The 18,249-nt window shown below is 41.8% G+C and overlaps 1 protein-coding gene across 2 annotated transcripts; it reads right to left on the bottom strand.

Annotated features, from left to right (window-relative positions):
• Positions 1-37: 37 nt before the first annotated feature.
• dna2 (DNA replication helicase/nuclease 2) lies at positions 38-13,833 on the bottom strand. Of its 2 annotated transcripts, XM_086285497.1 has the most exons (25): positions 13,391-13,832; positions 13,159-13,224; positions 12,002-12,935; positions 11,651-11,747; positions 8,254-8,403; positions 7,820-8,003; positions 7,447-7,595; positions 7,069-7,191; positions 6,537-6,777; positions 6,332-6,446; positions 6,024-6,180; positions 5,719-5,907; positions 5,214-5,456; positions 5,000-5,113; positions 4,765-4,874; positions 4,414-4,523; positions 4,180-4,308; positions 3,900-3,992; positions 3,556-3,749; positions 3,331-3,420; positions 2,428-2,641; positions 2,076-2,165; positions 1,743-1,928; positions 1,503-1,651; positions 38-1,323 (listed from the first exon to the last, which is right to left on the bottom strand). In XM_086285497.1, exons 1-25 carry the CDS (start codon positions 13,418-13,420, stop codon positions 1,272-1,274), a joined length of 4,209 nt encoding a protein of 1,402 aa, XP_086141623.1. In that variant the 5' UTR covers positions 13,421-13,832; the 3' UTR covers positions 38-1,271. The 2 variants fall into 2 exon arrangements, with proteins under 2 accessions (XP_086141623.1, XP_086141618.1); XM_086285492.1 differs by lacking the exon at positions 38-1,323 and having other exon boundaries at positions 1,415-1,651; positions 13,391-13,833.
• Positions 13,834-18,249: the final 4,416 nt, after the last annotated feature.

Below are 18,249 nucleotides of genomic sequence, written 5' to 3' on the forward strand. Positions count from 1 at the left end.
GATTTAGCTGACAAACATACTGTAGGCTTTGTTAGGATTTCTATCATTTATTCATAACATTACAGCAAAAAAATTACAACCAAAAGATTTTAAAATGGGAAAAACAGAAACACAAGAACAAAGCAGGTAAAAATCAGAAGAGTCACAGTTAGCCTTGTGGTTGGGAGAATTTTTCACATTTGCTGCTTAATAATGAATGGGGTTCAATAAAGTTAAGTACAGCTGGTATGGATTAAACTGGTAAAATTGATACTGTGCAGATTCGTTTTGATCCTTAATAATAATACATATTCCTGAAACTAAAAGTCATCAAGATATGTTTTTTTTGTATAATCTGTTCCTGCACAGATGTAGTTTTGCCGATCTGACTCATACAGGTTTTTACTGAGAAAACAATTGAATAAACGTAGTTTTTCTAGCTGCAGACAAGTGTAGTGACTCCCACTGATATAGTTAAGTTATTTTAAAGTTAACATTTCTGGTTAAATACTATAACTATCATAGGAAACAGGGAATGATACTATACCTCTAAAAGGTAGAGCTGGAGGATGGTACCTTTTGTCACATACAGACGACGATGGATATGGCTTTTTAGTTTGTTTTATGCTAAAGACCGAGCTAGTTTCACACTGACAGACATGTATGAGCTTATCTGGCCATGAAAGCTGTCCCCACCCTTTCACAGCAGGAAGTTTTCTATGCTTTAAGTACCAAAAGTCCTCAGTGTTGAGATTGAGGTATCTGATAAAGTATTTGAACATTCTGACAAAACCGAGGTTTATGCATCATATTTTAAACTATCATAGTGTCACGCCAACATATTTTAACTGTAAGACCAACTTAAAGATTCAGTACAATTATGTATGCAGCCCTTTCAGCTGGTCCCTGTCTCAGTACCTTGTTTCATAACACTCACAATAACGGAAACCTTTAAAACTGCAGTGCTTTAAGAGTGTCGAATTAAAAACTGGCCACCTGGCCATCTATTGATCTACAAAAATATACAAGAAAAGATTCAGAATTTCACACAAACAGGAAAATCAACATTGTCAGTAGCACTCATAACATTGTTTGTTTAGTTGAGGTGTTATTTCTAATACTGCAGACCGTTTGATCTTCAGGAGACTTCAAGTATTCAGTTTTAAAAAGAGACATTCTGCCTCTTCTAGGTCATTTAGATCTCTGCACAGTTGAGGTGAATGATAACCGTGTGCTACTCCACTGAGACATACACACGAGCTGATACACCTTCATGGCCTCTTAGGCTTCTCTCACAGGTCCATGCTGGGTAAGGCCTTGTGGGCAGCTGATGGGAGCTGGATAATGTGAAGTAAGAGTTTAGGAAAAGAGACAGAAGTCAAAGAGAAACTGTGGGAACATTGGTGACCCGCTGTTAAACACAAATCACTAGAATTATTTACAACAGTGTTCAGATTAAAGTCCAATTTCTACTGAAAATAAAGGAAGGTTTAGTGGTAGAACCAAAACCAATTTTAAAGGATATCATGTTCTCTTGTTGAAGATGGTTGAGAAGTTTCTCCACTGGTGTGTAGCGTTGTAGCGTTGTGGCTGAGCCCACCATCAGCAGCTTGTGTTTGGCGCGGGTAATGGCTACATTCAGGCGACGCCAGTCCTTTAACAACTCTCCTAACTTTAAATAGACACGGAAGAAAGACTCTGGTCGGGTTTCTATTCACTCGCTTACATGAGAAAAAAAAGGCGATGAAAAGAGAAGTACTTACGTTTCCTTCCTCTGCCGTGCTCCTGACAAAAGAAAGAATAATCAGACTTTTGTCCCGTCCTTGGTATCTATCCACTGTGTTCACCTCCACACCAGTGAATGCAGGCGACTGCAGCAGAGCCAGAATTGTCTTTAACTGCTGCCTGTAGGGGGCGATAACACCAATATCGCTGGGCTTACACCCTGCCTGAAAACAAAAAGAATAAACACAGATTAAAATGAGTACCAACTACCAATAATTGATAGAACTTTTAAACTTTCCATTATTAATTATGGGGGATTGTATTAAAATAGGTAATTCATTATGTCTTAAGTAGCTCATAAACTGGTGTACTTTTATGAGAAGTGAAAGCAGAGTGTGTATGAGAGCAGCTTCAGTGTGATTGCTTATTCCTCCTTGTTCCACTGATTCTAGTGCAGGCACCTGAAATGAACCAGTAGAGATGAAAAAAATCAAACATCTTTCCACACACACACCAGGTCTGTCAGACGTGATTAAACGAAACCAACTTAATTTAAAAAAAAAAAAAAAAAAAAAAAAAAAAAAAAAAAAAGGTCTCACACAATAACCCAATCTTATTTTAATTACTTTTTTTCCAGTCAGTGTACCTGCTTTATTTTATGTTTACAACCTCAACACATTTCAAATTATAAAATGTTTGAAGTGTACGCTTTACTGTACTAACCATCGAGCAGTCCAGGAAGCAAACAGGATTGCTCGGCAACAGCGTAGACTGTATCCACGACAGGGCATGCTGGGGATGAGCCTCAGAGTACGAACTCAGCTCAGACTGGACAGACAGCAGGAAGGGCAGGGTGAGCAGTGCTGCGGCCGTCCTCTCTGAGCCACACTCCAGCCGGCCTTCGTACATCAGAGAGTTACTGAGAGACATGATCTGCCTAAAAAGATAAGAGACACACACGGATGTCATGGTCTGGATATACCTGTGGCTGTCACGAAGATTATAATCAACAAAAAACAAAACTTGTCAAAACAAACAAAAACCAGCCAAACAAAAACATGAAGGCAAATGATTTTGTGAACTTGGAAAGGGAGGAAAAATCCTTAGGTGTGGTGTGTGTTATGGTAAAAATAAGGTCTTACATCTTGCCTGATGTGGCATTAATGGATGTGTTTATTGAGACTGAGTCACTGCTTTCTAATAATTCAGTTATACAATTCATTTATTGAAATATCTGTGTTGATTTTTCCTAAATTAATAAACTAATAACTATAAACTAATAATACCTAAACTAATAAAAACTCAACTGAACATTTTCAAATAATAAAAACACTGGCGATCAATTTCAAAATCTTGTCACCTTATTCTTAAGTTAACACATCCACAAACCTGAGTGTCCACACAACACTCCATCAGTACTTTACAGCTGAGGGGCAATAATTAGCTAATGAATCATGCTGACTCATTAATAAAATCCAGCTGGATTATTTATTGTACGTGACCGATTATCACTTAGTGACATGGAAACAAACAAAGAAAAAAGAGCAGCGTGGGTTTAAAGGCTCTGCTTAGATTTCAGAAGACCAGATTAACAAATCATGCAGTGTTATCCTGGATGTAGATTACCTGTTCATTCGATACTGTACGTTGAGTTGTACCACTGCTTCACTATGCAGCTCTAGTCGCTTAAATAAACTCTCATCCATCCCAAGTGACCTAAAGGACCAAAAAAAAACCCCCAAATAAATAAAACATTCTCACTCAACTCGACAGATTCCCTAAATGCTGAATCTTCTCTGAGCAGTGACCCTGTAAATGAGCTGTATGTTATTATGGAAACAGATCTTTGACCTGGCTTCATGGTTTTGCACTATTGGTGGGAGCTGTTGATGGTCTCCAACAAGGACAAATCTCTTGGCGTAGAACAAAGGTCCCAGGCAGATAGGCTGGCTGATCTGTGACGCCTCATCCACAATGCAGAAATCAAAGCGGCGTCGAGTAAAAATAGGATGCTTGATGCCCATACAAGTAGTTGCCACTATCAGCTGGAAAGACAGAAGAACAGCAAGGCTTGGCTAACCATACGGCAAAAAACACAAAACAAAAAAACAAGTCTGAAAGGATAACGCAATGATGATGGCAGTTTATTTAAAATCAGTGAATGTTGCATTTGTTTCCAAAAACTAACTCCTCACTTCTTTGTTATAAAGCTGTTCCAGGTCTGAAAGAGTGTGAACCCCCTTCTTCCTCACACTTTCTTCTGTGTATGGCAGGATGTCTGGATGAACCTGCAGAGAACCAAAAAATAAACCAGTTTTATTACCACATAAAGTTATTAAATGTTATCGACATTAAGTTTTAGTGCAAATATGAGAAACTGAATCAACTTTACTTAACAGCACAAATCAGTACAAATAGAAAGTTCATTGCAGTATAAACAAAATGTGGACATTAACACCGTCAAAGATATCACACCTTCTGTCCCTGACCCAGACGCAGAAAACCAACTCTGAAACGTTTAAGCTTCAGAAGGATGTTATCAACAGCAGAGTGGGTGTAGCTGGTCAGCAACACACTAAAACCACAAGCATGCAGGATACGAACCTAAGAAGAAAAGTGAGGAGGACACAAGGACCAAGGTCACAGTTGGTGTTACAGCACACACAAAACGTTGATTTATGGTTAAAATAAGTTAATAGTGGTGGTTACCAGGGTGCAGATGGTTGTGGTTTTGCCTGTGCCTGGCATGCCGACTACCAGCGTGTAGTCTTTAGATAACAACACCTTCTTCATGGCCTGTTTCTGGGGTTTGTTGAGACCTACACAGTAACACAAATTCATTAGTTTTTCAAAGCTTCAAATACTTATGTATGAAACTGAAATTTGAACACCTGTGCAGCGCTGCTAACAATGTGCTTATAAAAACACATTTTTTGAATCCGCTTATTAATAAAATTCTATGTATATGTTTTGATCTACGTCATAGTAGCAAAATGTAAACCAAAACTGAAACTTTAAAAAGGATAAAACAAATAAAAAGCAACATGAGAGATGAGTTACCTTTGAGGATGTCAGCCACGGTGTCCTTAGCCTCCTTGGGCAAAACAGAGCTGAGGTTGGAGATGAACTCTGGAGCTTGAAGGTCGACGACCAACTTCCTCAGACGATCACTGCACACAGTAAAAAATTCTCATCCATACAAGAAATACCAAGCGTAAAATGTGTGAAATCATTTGTATTAAGTCACCTAAATGTTGTACAATCATAACTTCATATTTCATCTTACTGTCCCCACCTGTCCTGAGAGTTTTCCATCAGTTTGGAGAGATTGGTGAGGTGGGTGCTGAAGCCCACCACACCTTCATCCCCATCCAGCCGAAATGTCACATCCCTGAACTTCGACAGGTCCCTTTAAAACACATTCAACAGTAAAACAGGTGAAAAATCAGGTAGCTGAGCTTATCTGTGTTATCTAAAGACCAGCAACTCACTGCCCCTTTATTCCTAACCTGTCCAGTGTGCAGCTGATTACTGTCTGGCTGACCTCACACAGGTAACCTGTTGCCAAGCCAACAAGGCGACCCTCCAGGTCACTAACGACAATGCGATCCCTGCTGGAGAGACTGCTGTTGGTCAAACCTTGCTGCGAAGCAACATGACTGCGGTGGAAACGATGAAGGAAAACACCTTCAGACTGAGCCATCACTGGCCCGCTGAGCCGCAGGTTCCCTGCGCAGCTCCCGCTCTTCTCACTGGAAACAGAAGCCAAGGTAAACAAAGTATTCAGAACTATAGCAAGGGAATTTAAGCAAATTATTTATTTATTTTTACACAGTGAAGCAGTTGTCTTCATTCACAACCTCTGAGTTTTTTGATTATGCTGAATTTTAAGAGGAAAGAGCAAGTTTGCTGTCTCTGTTTGCTTTTCCTTCCTCTCTGGTAAACTTTAACTCAACATCTTGATAAAACCAAAGACTCTTAGCATATCTGTTGTTTGAAGGTCTGGCTTCGTACCTTTCCTCAACCGTCTGAAGCCACACACGCTTTCGGCTGTTTCTAGTCTCCATGGTGACAGACTCCAAGCAGCAGAGAAGCAGCCAGTGGGAAAAATAGTTAAGATGAGGCAATGTCAGGTGGCCAGTCTCTTGCTGTATAAATTCATGTATAACATCTTCAGTGACTGCAGAGCTGCGATCCACAGCCCTGAAAAGTGAAGGAGATGAAGCAAGAAGGATAGAAGTTGAGGATTTTTATAAAAATTGCGACGCTTGCTTTCCTTCAACACAAGGAAGACAAAAAAAGGGGGAAAAAAGGCTTACCTCTCATATAAGGCACAGTTTCTCTTTTGAGGACAGTACTGGCAGGTTTGTCTGTTGGTCAGTATGTCCGGCAGCCTGGAGAGGCAGCTTCGCTCAGCCTCTTTCTCCACACAGTTGTGAATGTGATGCACCAAAGTGTTCCTTAGCTTCAGCAGCTCTGCCATGAAACAAGAGGTTTAGCAATAAATGTGATAATTTGATATTTTTTTTTGCAAAACGCATAATTATTCCAAGTTTCCCTACTTTTGAATCTTTTCATGTGAATTTTGCTCAGGTTGGTTGCTACATGAAGCGTCGGCATACAGTACCTCTGCGGTCCATGTGGCTGGGTGCTACAGGGTGCATGTTGCCAGTCTTGAGGTAAAGTAGAAAGCCGGCCTCGGGACTGTATCTCTCCGAGGTCATCAAAGTGTACAGAATCACCTGCACGCAGAAACACACCTTTGCCTGATTAAAACGGCTTTTTTTCATCTGAATCTACTGGTCTGCATATCAGTGTCTATGCCAAGTAACCTGACTGCGATGCTCTATCGAGTTTGACTCCCTGCCAGTTTTCAGCTCCAGAGGGATGGTCTTTTCTTCTGGAATTCTGTGAAAGCCATTTCGCGGTCTTTGGATTCGAACCCGGGCCGTCACATCGATTTTTCCTTTCAGCCCAAACCTCGGAGACCAAACGTTCTCCTCTATGTCTGCCAGCTCTGTAACAGTAGCGACAGCTCCCGAGTCCTGACACCTACTTGGAGCTCCACCACTGCTAGAAGGCAGAGATGCACAAATAATCAGCATAAACAAAGTGTTGACTGGTGTTAGGCAAGTATTTAAGTCAAAGCAGCCATTTTGAAATAAATAAGTAAACAAAGGTGTTAATGAAGTGTCTATTCTACTTAGACACAGGGCTTCATAGTAACCCCTGTACCTTCTTTTTTGTTTTTAAATGTCTGCTATCACTTTTTAAACTATGGTTAACTTTACACTGAGCATCATTAGGTTTATTCCTGCATTGCTGATAACATTTGTGTGTGTGTGTGTGTGTATGCATACATACATTTTAAGGCTTATGGCTTTAGGTGTTTGAGAGTTGAGGTATTCCTTTGCCCAGTGTTCCAGTGAGGGGAGATAATCATGCAGCTCCTGCTTCATCTCTTCCTGAGTTACACCCAAACTGTACCTACGAACACATGCATGACAAAAACAAAGAAGGAACATAAACCAAACATGCAAAATGTCACACGATTAGTGAATTTTTCCAACCCGTCCCTGCAGTGAAAAAGAAATTTCATGTGCTCAAACTGACATGGTTATACAGCATTTCCATTTCCATATAGGGGAAAAATGCATCCTGAAAATGAAAGCTGAATAACTAACCAACAATTATTCAAACAATCAAATATTGGGGTACAGTGCTAGCAGTCTAACCACTTACATATCTCCCAGATATCGAGGACTGTGCAAAGCCTCATCAGCGAGCTTAGACAGCGTCTCCGAAGAAAAATCTTTAGCTGTAGCTGCTCTTTGGAAGACTTCATGGACCATGGTGCCGTTAAGCATTTGCTTGCTGCCACCATCAAAACTCTGCATAAACATAAACATAGTAAAGTACATGTGTTCAAAGCAGGATGAACACTATGCACTAAAATCTATTTTCTAACTGTGGTCTTTGAAACAACAAAAAACCCCTCACTTAATAAGAATTTATTTTAGTAATACTGCATTTTTTATTTTAAAAGAAAAAAGTGGCTATTTTGTTAGTGATTAATATGAGTGTCCACCACACCATCACAAGTAGAACCTTTTACCTTGAACATATCTCCCAGCACCGCACGCCTCATGCAGCGGATGGAGCTGGAGATGCTGGTACCTGAGATGAGGCTATCAGGGAGTAAAACCAGAAAGCCCTGCTCCCTGTCCACTAACCAGGATCCACCATCAGAGTGGCCCTCCAGATGCACCACATCACCAGGACGAACAGGTGTCATCTCCCTGGGAACACCCAAGGAAAAATCTTTTTAAATGAATTAGAAAGAGAGTGAAGTGAATAATGATGCAAGAGTGTACAATTACACTATTCTTCAATGATCATGGACTGTATAAATGTAACAAGTTAAAATCCACAGGAAAACAAACAACACAAATAAAACCACACAGAATAGACAGCAAGTAGTCACATGAATTTCCAGACATACTGATTTAAAAGTGATAAAATGTCGATAATGTCCAAACACATTATTACCATCCATCTCTAAGCAGGCACGTCTCGGCTGGATGTAGAAGCTTGGAGCATGAGATGGTCAGCGTTTTGAGGCCAGGTCTCTCTTCAACATTCATGACCCAGTAACGGTTTTTCGGTCCTCCACAAAGGATTACATGGTCTGGTACTTTCCTGTGAGGGCAGAAGGGACTTTTTATCATAAGTGTTCCCATTTTCCTCAGAAAAAATCTGAATGCACTTGATCCAAACATGTTTTAATGAGCAGAAACAAACTGCAGACAGCAGCATCAGTTTCATCAGTTTTAAGTAAAGATGACTGTTGCATCAACCTGGCAAATCTCTGCCTTTTTTAGTAGGTCTGCATAAATACTGATGGTTCTTTTTCATAGGCAATGCTAATTACAGTGGGGCAAAAAAGTATTTAGTCAGCCACCGATTGTGCAAGTTCCCCCACCTAAAATGATGACAGAGGTCAGTAATTTGCACCAGAGGTACACTTCAACTGTGAGAGACAGAATGTGAAAAAAAAAAATCCATGAATCCACATGGTAGGATTTGTAAAGAATTTATTCGTAAATCAGGGTGGAAAATAAGTATTTGGTCAATAACAAAAATACAACTCAATACTTTGTAACATAACCTTTGTTGGCAATAACAGAGGTCAAACGTTTACTATAGGTCTTTACCAGGTTTGCACACACAGTAGCTGGTATTTTGGCCCATTCCTCCATGCAGATCTTCTCGAGAGCAGTGATGTTTTGGGGCTGTCGCCGAGCAACACGGTCTTTCAACTCCCGCCACAGATTTTCTATGGGGTTGAGGTCTGGAGACTGGCTAGGCCACTCCAGGACTTTCAAATGCTTCTTACGGAGCCACTCCTTTGTTGCCCGGGCGGTGTGTTTTGGATCATTGTCATGTTGGAAGACCCAGCCTCGTTTCATCTTCAAAGTTCTCACTGATGGAAGGAGGTTTTGGCTCAAAATCTCACGATACATGGCCCCATTCATTCTGTCCTTAACACGGATCAGTCGTCCTGTCCCCTTGGCAGAAAAACAGCCCCATAGCATGATGTTTCCACCCCCATGCTTCACAGTAGGTATGGTGTTCTTGGGATGCAACTCAGTATTCTTCTTCCTCCAAACACGACGAGTTGAGTTTATACCAAAAAGTTCTACTTTGGTTTCATCTGACCACATGACATTCTCCCAATCCTCTGCTGTATCATCCATGTGCTCTCTTTTTTTTTTTTTTTTTTTTTTTTTTTTTTTTAATAAATAGGACAGGGGGAATGAATGAGAGAGAGAGGGGGAGAGAAAGAAAGAAAACCCAAGGGGAGAAGAGACGGTGAGAAGGGGGGGGAAGAGAGACAAAAAAAAAAAAAAACTCCTGGGTCACCTGTATGGAGAAAAAACAAACAAACAAACAAACAAACAAACAGAGGAGACAGCAAACAACAAAGAGCAACATAATAATAGAGAAAACAAAGCACCATCACAATAAACTAGCTAGTCATAGATATCAGTATTTACTAAGTAATAAACGATATTGTGCAGCACGCAAGATAGACAGCGCACAGTGTGCTTTGAGGCAGCAGCCAAGAAAGCTTTAGTCCGCGTCTGTGAATACCCATGTGTGCATACCTGTGTGGATCAGCATGCTTGCATTCCAAAGGTTTCTCCATGTAATGATCTGCTAGGGAGTGTGGGGGGGCCACAGCCCCATCCTCCAGGGTGTGAAGCGGGTATGGAGGAGATCAAAACTCCAGACATCCAGAGGCCCCCAGAACACAAGAGACCATGGAAGACCAACAGAGGGGCAGCCGCGCCACTGTTCCAGTAAGAGCTGAGGAGAGTCCCAGATGAGGGCTCACTCAGCAGCCGCGGAGCAGAAGCCAGGGGGGGTTGCAGTGACGCGCCCGTGAGCTCCGCCGGCCCCCAGCTGCGCCTGAGTGACCGAGCCCTAGGCCGAGAGGCCGGGGGCACCCCACCTCCAAAGGGGCCCGAGCGAGCCCCAGGCCCCAGGCCCCGACAAGCGGCCGCCAAGGAGTGAGCCGGTGTGTACCCGGACGCCCACCCCCAGACACAAAGAACCACCAACACACCGACACCTGAGGGAGTCCGCCACTGGCAGGGGAAGTGGTGGTGGGTGGAGATAGGCCTCCAAACCTTGGAGGGCCTGAGGTGTCCCCAGAGAGGTGGCGTCTGATACCCAACCTGACATATAGACACAGACATACAGGCACACACAGACACAAACATCCATTCCCACCCTCATGCTCTCATATGCACTCACTCCACACTCAACCAACGTGGAGACAGACATAAAGAGACGCTGTACACACAATCACACTCCCCAAGCGTACTCTACAAACCGGGTCTAGGTACCCTTGCCCCTGGAGGGGGGAATTGCACCCAGACCCAGGTGGTGTTACCCTTTTCCCTGCGGTGGGGAGAGGCAGACCACCCCGACTCCGCAGCAGCAGGGAGGCCCCACACCCCAGACCGCAGTCGGACGGCCAACTCCTCCATGTGCTCTCTGGCAAACTTCAGACGGGCCTGGACATGCACTGGCTTCAGCAGCGGAACACGTCTGGCACTGCGGGATTTGATTCCCTGCCGTTGTAGTGTGTTACTGATGGTGACCTTTGTTACTTTGGTCCCAGCTCTCTGCAGGTCATTCACCAGGTCCCCCCGTGTGGTTCTGGGATCTTTGCTCACCGTTCTCATGATCATTTTGACCCCACGGGATGAGATCTTGCGTGGAGCCCCAGATCGAGGGAGATTATCAGTGGTCTTGTATGTCTTCCATTTTCTGATGATTACTCCCACAGTTGATTTTTTTCACACCAAGCTGCTTGCCTATTGTAGATTCACTCTTCCCAGTCTGGTGCAGGTCTACAATACTTTTCCTGGTGTCCTTCGAAAGCTCTTTGGTCTTGGCCATGGCGGAGTTTGGAGTCTGACTGTTTGAGGCTGTGGACAGGTGTCTTTTATACAGATGATGAGTTCAAACAGGTGCCATTCATACAGGTAACGAGTGGGGGACAGAAAAGCTTCTTACAGAAGACGTTACAGGTCTGTGAGAGCCAGAGATTTTCCTTGTTTGAGGTGACCAAATACTTATTTTCCACCCTGATTTACGAATAAATTCTTTACAAATCCTACCATGTGGATTCATGGATTTTTTTTTCCACATTCTGTCTCTCACAGTTGAAGTGTACCTCTGGTGCAAATTACTGACCTCTGTCATCATTTTAACTTGGGGAACTTGCACAATCGGTGGCTGACTAAATACTTTTTTGCCCCACTGTATATCACATTAACATCAAATCCTTCAGCCCAAAATCAGATACTTTGTCCATCAGGGCTTCTTCATCTTTTTTCCCCTTTCCAAGTCAGCATTTTGGCGTCTTTCTCACCGGGATTTTTTGGTCTTAAGACCTTCGTTATGCTCCATCTGATCTGCAAACCAGCTCTCATCCAGTCGCTCTTCTGTGGGACACGCAGGAGCCGTTCCTGTGTTATAAATTGTTTGTTTTTAGTGTTTTAGCATAAAAGGTAAGTAAATAGAAATTCAAATCAAACTACAAGCAAAGACATGGTAAGGTGTATTGTACTATTTTTTTCTGCTCTTTAAGACTACAAGAAGTTTCAACATTTGTAACTCTGGTACAGCCTGGACAGGAGAAAATTTAATTCATTAAAGCATGCTGGCAAAATGGTTGCATTTGGCACAGGAAACTATGTGAAAATAAGAGAGAAGGTCATACCGCCATTTTGCTCCTGATCCTGTGTTTTCTGGTCTCCATCTCCAACCTTCTTCGATGTTCTTGTGGTCTCTTTTACGTTTGGGTGAACCTCTCTCTCCTTTGAACCTACGTGCAGTGCAGGTGTGATAGCTTGAGCACTGGTTTCATGCACATGTGCATTAGGAGTGTCCTTTTCCACACTAGTGTGTAGCTTTCTGCTGGTTTCGGCCTCAGCTGCTGTCTGCTCCGTTATCAAAGTAAAACCAGAATCTTGCTCATCATGTTCTTGCTGAGGTTTCTTCTCTTGGCCCAAAGAGAGGGAAGACACAGACTGCACTGATATTATTGCGCTTCTACCATCATTTAAGATCAATTCAGTGCCTTGACTGTGACCCACAGACTTGTCATAACAACCTGCTGAACGTTCAGTGGGTAAGGAGGGTGTTTTCTCTGGCTCAGTTATAGGATTTCTTTCTTTCAGGCTTCTACTCATAATCACTGCTCCTGTGGTCAATGGGCTGGTAGTTCTTGGTCTCTTGGCATCATGTGACTCTTCAGGGGGGCTGAACAGCCTTTTCATGGAGCCAGACGTTCTATCTTCCCTCTTGGCTTTTCCTCCATCCTTAGCCATTACTCTCCGTAAATTTGGCCCTTTGGAGCGAGGACTGCGACAGACAGGAGACAGCTGGCCGAGGTTTGCCAGGCACACCTCCTCCCTGCTGAGGTCCTTCTTAAAGGAGGGAGAGCAGGTATGCCTGATTTGACTGTTTGGCGTCTCAGGCACAGAAAGTAGGAGATCTGGTGAGGAGGGGAGGAGGTTTTCAAGGTCCCCAAGGACACTCCTCTTTAATGGGGAATGGACTCTGAACAGAGAGCTTTCACCATCTTTGACTGGAGGCTCAGTCTTGGGCTGGACCGCACCCGTGGTGGATACTTTTGTGGAAGTTGGGAAGACCTACAAGCAAAACACTCAATAAGTAATTTAATACACATCTTATACGGGACATGCTATATTAGTTCTTAAAATATTTGACTGAACAGTATATGAATGGAATTACGTGACCATTATGAACAGATTACTAGTAAGTATCATCGTTCTTAATGACCAATAAGGACAATAATTGGTGATATTAATATATCATCTGTAATAAGACCTAAAAGAAACAGGACAGTGATACCTTTCGGTTCTGGGAGGAAAAGAAGGCAGAGATGTTCTTCTGCCCCCCAGGTAAGCCTCGAAGAACCTGAAAGAAATCACAATGACACCCTTCACATTGGTGAACCAAAAAAAACAAACAAAACAACAACATAAACACGACACTGTGGAGCTGTGGATGACTGATGATGCAGCAGCACTAAACCAGGTGTCACAATTAACAGTGACCCATTATTACTATGACAACAACCCACCTCGGCTTTCTTCATTTTCATCCTGTTCATGGCGACAGTTTAAACAGCAGCCAGGAGTGTGAACACAGCTGCTTCAGGGCGCTTCTTTAATGAGCTGGTAGTTATCCTGTTGTCAGGAGCAGCCTACCCCAGCAGCCACCGTCACAGTTCCCAGAAGACCGCTCGTTTCATTTAATTTCGACCGACTCTGCATCTCCACCACACCGACATGAATCACTAATGTCCCGGCCACAGTTAACCGTATTGCTCTATTATTTGAAGAAACTACGATGCTGGTTCAGCGATGTCATTCATTTTCTCTGTCTGCTATTGAGGTTGTTTAAAAGCCCTGCGCGCCGATTTTCAGTTTCGCGGAACGGAAATTACATCTACGCAGTTCCGCTAAAGAAAAGAAAACAACTTTTGGCGGGGCAGGAAGTAAAGTGCTGAATCATGCTGTCACCCAACGGTTAACAGCCATACATGAATGGCAAAAAAAAAAATTAAAAAAAAATCGAAAGTTTGTTTTACGTGAATTAATTTTTTATTTAATTTTATTAGATATGAAATAAAAATTACACTGCAAGAGATATGTATTTATTTTCCCAGGAATTAGTATCAGGGTGAATTTGCTTTAAACTACAACATACAGTATCTGTCAGCTTTTTTATCGACTTTATATTTTTATTTACGTTCTGTTTTTTTAAACAAACCTTCTTTTGGTTGCTCCTTTTAGGGAAGGGATGGCAAACTCGTTTTATATTGTGAGCTGCATATAGGGTTGCCAACTCCCTGAAAAATAAATAAGGGACACCTCGTGGCCAGGGCCGGGCAACCCAGTTGTCTTCACCCTTCCCAGTGTGGTAGCTCTTTTTTTTGTGTGTGAAATTATTTTTTTAACCATTTGACTTGAATTTGATTTAAGCAGATGCATATTCTTTGTGATATGACCATATGGGAAACAAATGATCATTTAGCCATTTATTTTTAGCTCAAAATGACAACATTAACACAGTAAAACAGGTCTCTTTCTTAAACAGAAGCCTGTCATGCTTAACTTTTGAGAATATAAGTAAATCTTTCTTTAAAAGAACTCTGCCCTGCTTAACTTAAAATTATATAAATTAATAGAAAGCAATACAACAAAAATATTCTTGTAACAGTGCACATATAGTGCATTTAGTACAATTGGCTTCAGTTGAGGTATTATTTCAGCTTTTCTAATGCTAATCAGCTGCTCCTGTTTGTAAACCCGCTTGTTCCCATGATTACGCATCTTAACTCATCATCATTATTAATCTATGTATTACTTTTATGTATTAGTCATCTATTTGTTGTAATCATCTATCCTTGCAGTTGTTTATTACACAAAATAAATTATATTATCACACTTCTGGCCACATAGCGCTGATATTCACTGCACATGCCCATATTAACCTTAACCAGAGGGTTTAAAAAATAAACCAGTGTTTACATACCATATCTGCTTCTGCCGTGGCCTGGTGGACAAAAAAATGGTTAAGGGTTCCCCGAGCTTTCACGCCCCTCATGTTCTTCATGTGCCCACCACTAGAAGCATGCCTATGGAAAAAGTGCGCCGGCACACAGTGCAGTGCGCTTTATAGGTGTTATCGTGCATGTTCCCAGCCCAGTGGTTTCCTTTTCCCATTCCTCCCTGTATTTATTCTTATTGTATTCTAATTTTTGCGTCATAACTTTTGCACTGTCCACTTCCTGCTGTGACAAAACAAATTTCCCACGTGTGGGACTAATAAAGGTTATCTTATCTTATCTTTCGCAGCCTTTTTTTCTTTCTCTGGGCGAACAAACATTGCTGCTCTAATGCTGGGCTTACACTGTGCGATTTTTGGCCCATTTTGAGACGATTTATGAGTCGTGCGACCGATTTGGTGATCGGCCCGATTTTGGCCTTCATCGTGCGTCGTGTAGTATACGTGGGGTAACGAGAAGCGATTAACACCTCGAGCAGCTCCCGATCATCAATCGCTCGTGAGCCGCTCACACTGCTCACGCGCAAACAGGTAAACGTCGGTGAAAAAGACGGAGCAGCACGGCTGTGCGGCGTGTGATCTGGACACAAGCGATGGAGGCACAACTTGGAGAACTTTGGAAAGCTCATCCGAGCCTTTTCGATGTGGCCTCACAAAATGATCACGACCACAACAACCGTGAAAATAGTTGGATTTACATTGCTGCTTAATCACAGCTGCCTGATCAATGTTTTTCATTAGCAATTTAGCAAAGTGGTGTGTCTGTGTGAGTGAAAGACAGAGGGAGAGCGAGCGACAGATTTTCTGTTATAACCTTCATGTTATGGAGGCACAGTGTGAGCACTCAGGTCGCATCAGAGCATCGGGTGGTATAGTGTGAGACCCTGCATCGTGACCTACCAACTTCTAATCCCTGCGAGTCAATCGTGCAGTTTGAGCAGGAGCTGAATAACGCGACTGAAAAAATCGCACAGTGTCTGCCCAGCTTTAGGTGTACTGTCGTCCGAGACTTGCACCGCAGTGTCGGCGTTTGTTTCCCTGTTGGCCATGCTTCTTGTTGTGGTCATCTGTTGTCTTCCGGTATTTTCTCCGTAAGCGACCTTTCCTCGACCAATGCGGTAATCTGAATTGTCATACTCGAATTGTCATAAGTGTGCTGTCAGCTCATTGGTCACAAAGCAGGAGAGGGGCTGGGAATTGTGTTTTCAAACAAAGCGTTAATTCCATTAAAAGTTATAGACTACTTTTGATTCTCACTGGATTACGGGACAAAGTGCGTCCCTTATTAGCTCAATACGGGACGTGTACTTTTGTTTCTAAATACGGGACGATTCCGTTTTTTAAGGGACGGTTGGCAACCCTAGCTGCATACAGCCCACTTTGACCTTAAGCGAGCAGAACCAGTGAAAATGCCATTTCTGACGGTGTAAAGACATTAAACTAACATTTAACATAACATAAAACTCGATATGAGAAGAGTAACAGTATGTCTTAGTGTTTCTATATGATAAAGAAATGCTGCTGTAGCAAATGAAAGAAACCTGTCAGCACAAACGTTTGGGCTTAAATTGTAGGAAATAAATGTGCAAAATTACTGAAAATTCTGGTAGCTCATTGCCCAGACTGTCCTCTAAATATAAAGCAGAAAGTCTTTTTTTCATTCACATAAAGTTTCTAATTTTTATTTTACTGTGGCCATTGTCATTTAATTGTGTATCTATTATTTTATTAGTGTAGTGTGAGTGGTCTTGAGAGAAGTCTTTATCAGCAGGACTATAAATACAGGTAAAAGTCCAAAATTGCACTTCTTCACATTTTCCATAGCTGCCCAGTGGATTGGACTGGATTTTTCTTTTAAATTTATTGCACATTTGAATGTTTGAATAACTGAGTAATTGTAAAGAGCAGCTACTTCAACATGTTATTTTATCAGAGAAGAAACAAAGTTCTGATTTAATGACGCAGACATACATTTAAATCTTGTTGTACTCTTTTGAATCAGTCATCACCATTTAGTACACCAGCTGACTTTGTTTTATTGAAGTGTCTGAAGTCTTTGTGTAAAATCTCACCTTTGACATCTAAATATTTTTAAATATTTGCGCTACATTTCAGCTTCTACAACTGCAACGTTATGTTGCCCAAAATATATAATCTAAAAAGGCTGATGGGAGGATCATGAATAGGACAATAAATCGTTTTCTTCAAGGTGTAAATAGCAACTACTCAAAATGTAAAGTTCAGCTGTCATAGGAAAAGATAGCAGAAAGTTTTGGCACATTCGTCTCGTTTGGATAATACATTGATGGAGGCACAGCTCCAGGAGTTGAAGGTGTTCTCCTGACATGCTTGTGCCGAGTTGTTCGAAACATTGATCCATGGATGGATTGGTTTCTGCAAAAAAATAAATGAATTAAGATAAATCATATAAATTAATGAAGGTATTTTAGCAGAAAATGAGCTTTGTTTCAGGTTGACAGGAGCTTTAGGAAATCCAGATAGCTATGCTGTTTGGATTTAAAACACTTCGCTCACCTTATTTCCATATGCAGACTGGGAGGTATATTAAAGCATGTGTTGTTTTTCATGTGTTTAAAAATAATAATAGAAATGTCAAAGACAAAACTATCTCAGGTGCTCTGAGCTGGTGTCATTTCCTACTCATGTTTGACAGCCCCTGCTCAAATGTGGTTCTGGTAATGAATAACAAATTGAAAACTAGAGTGTGAATACCTCACACAATTAACCTAATTTCACATGCTTGTGACAAATGTCGCATACACAAAGTTATTGTTACCTTGCCTTACATCAAAAACACAAGGTTTTTTAATAGCAAGAGAAGTTAACTAGGCCTCTCTCTCTCTCTCTCTCTCTCTCACACACACACACACACACACACACACACACACACACACACACACACACACACACACACACACACACACACACACACACACAAGCCCTGTGTAACCCTGACACTAAAACCCCATGTTGAGCCTCAAAAATGCCTTCAAATTTGTGAGGACCGGTGTGTGTGTCCTCACAAGTGACTGTTGGTTCTCACAAGTATAGTAGAATGCAGATTTCGGTCCTCACAAAGATAACTCGACAGGAACACACCCACACACACGATGAATGAAGAGTAGATGTTTTGTGCAATTCTCAAATGCAGAGGTATATTTGAATAAAAACACAGGAAAGAGAAAAATAATTCAATACACTAAAACAAAAGTTATGTAAAATTAAAACTCCAAACAGAGTAAGTTTAATAGAGTGACCTTTAATTTCATTTCCAGGCTTCCACTGACTGTGAAAGCATCAAACTGGGTATTTTACTTTACCACCTGTTTCTGTCTGTGATCCGTTTCT

The sequence above is a fragment of the Aulonocara sp. 'chitande type north' Nkhata Bay genome, linkage group LG1 (genome assembly GCF_057382095.1).
Source record: "Aulonocara sp. 'chitande type north' Nkhata Bay isolate Kocher_YH1m ecotype deep benthic linkage group LG1, A_spYH_male_GT1.1, whole genome shotgun sequence".
Classification (NCBI taxonomy): domain Eukaryota; kingdom Metazoa; phylum Chordata; class Actinopteri; order Cichliformes; family Cichlidae; genus Aulonocara; species Aulonocara sp. 'chitande type north' Nkhata Bay.

What these genes read in the sequence shown, in the direction of transcription:
- dna2 (XM_086285492.1), bottom strand. Translation starts at nt 13,420, where the DNA reads ATGAACAGGATGAAAATGAAGAAAGCCGAG. An exon ending in CAGCCACATGGACCGCAGAG is followed by an intron (nt 6,181 to 6,331) that starts GTACTGTATGCC and finishes GTTTCATGGCAG; the next exon opens with AGCTGCTGAAGCTAAGGAAC. An exon ending in TGCTTTCACTTCTCATAAAA is followed by an intron (nt 1,929 to 2,075) that starts GTACACCAGTTT and finishes TTTTGTTTTCAG; the next exon opens with GCAGGGTGTAAGCCCAGCGA.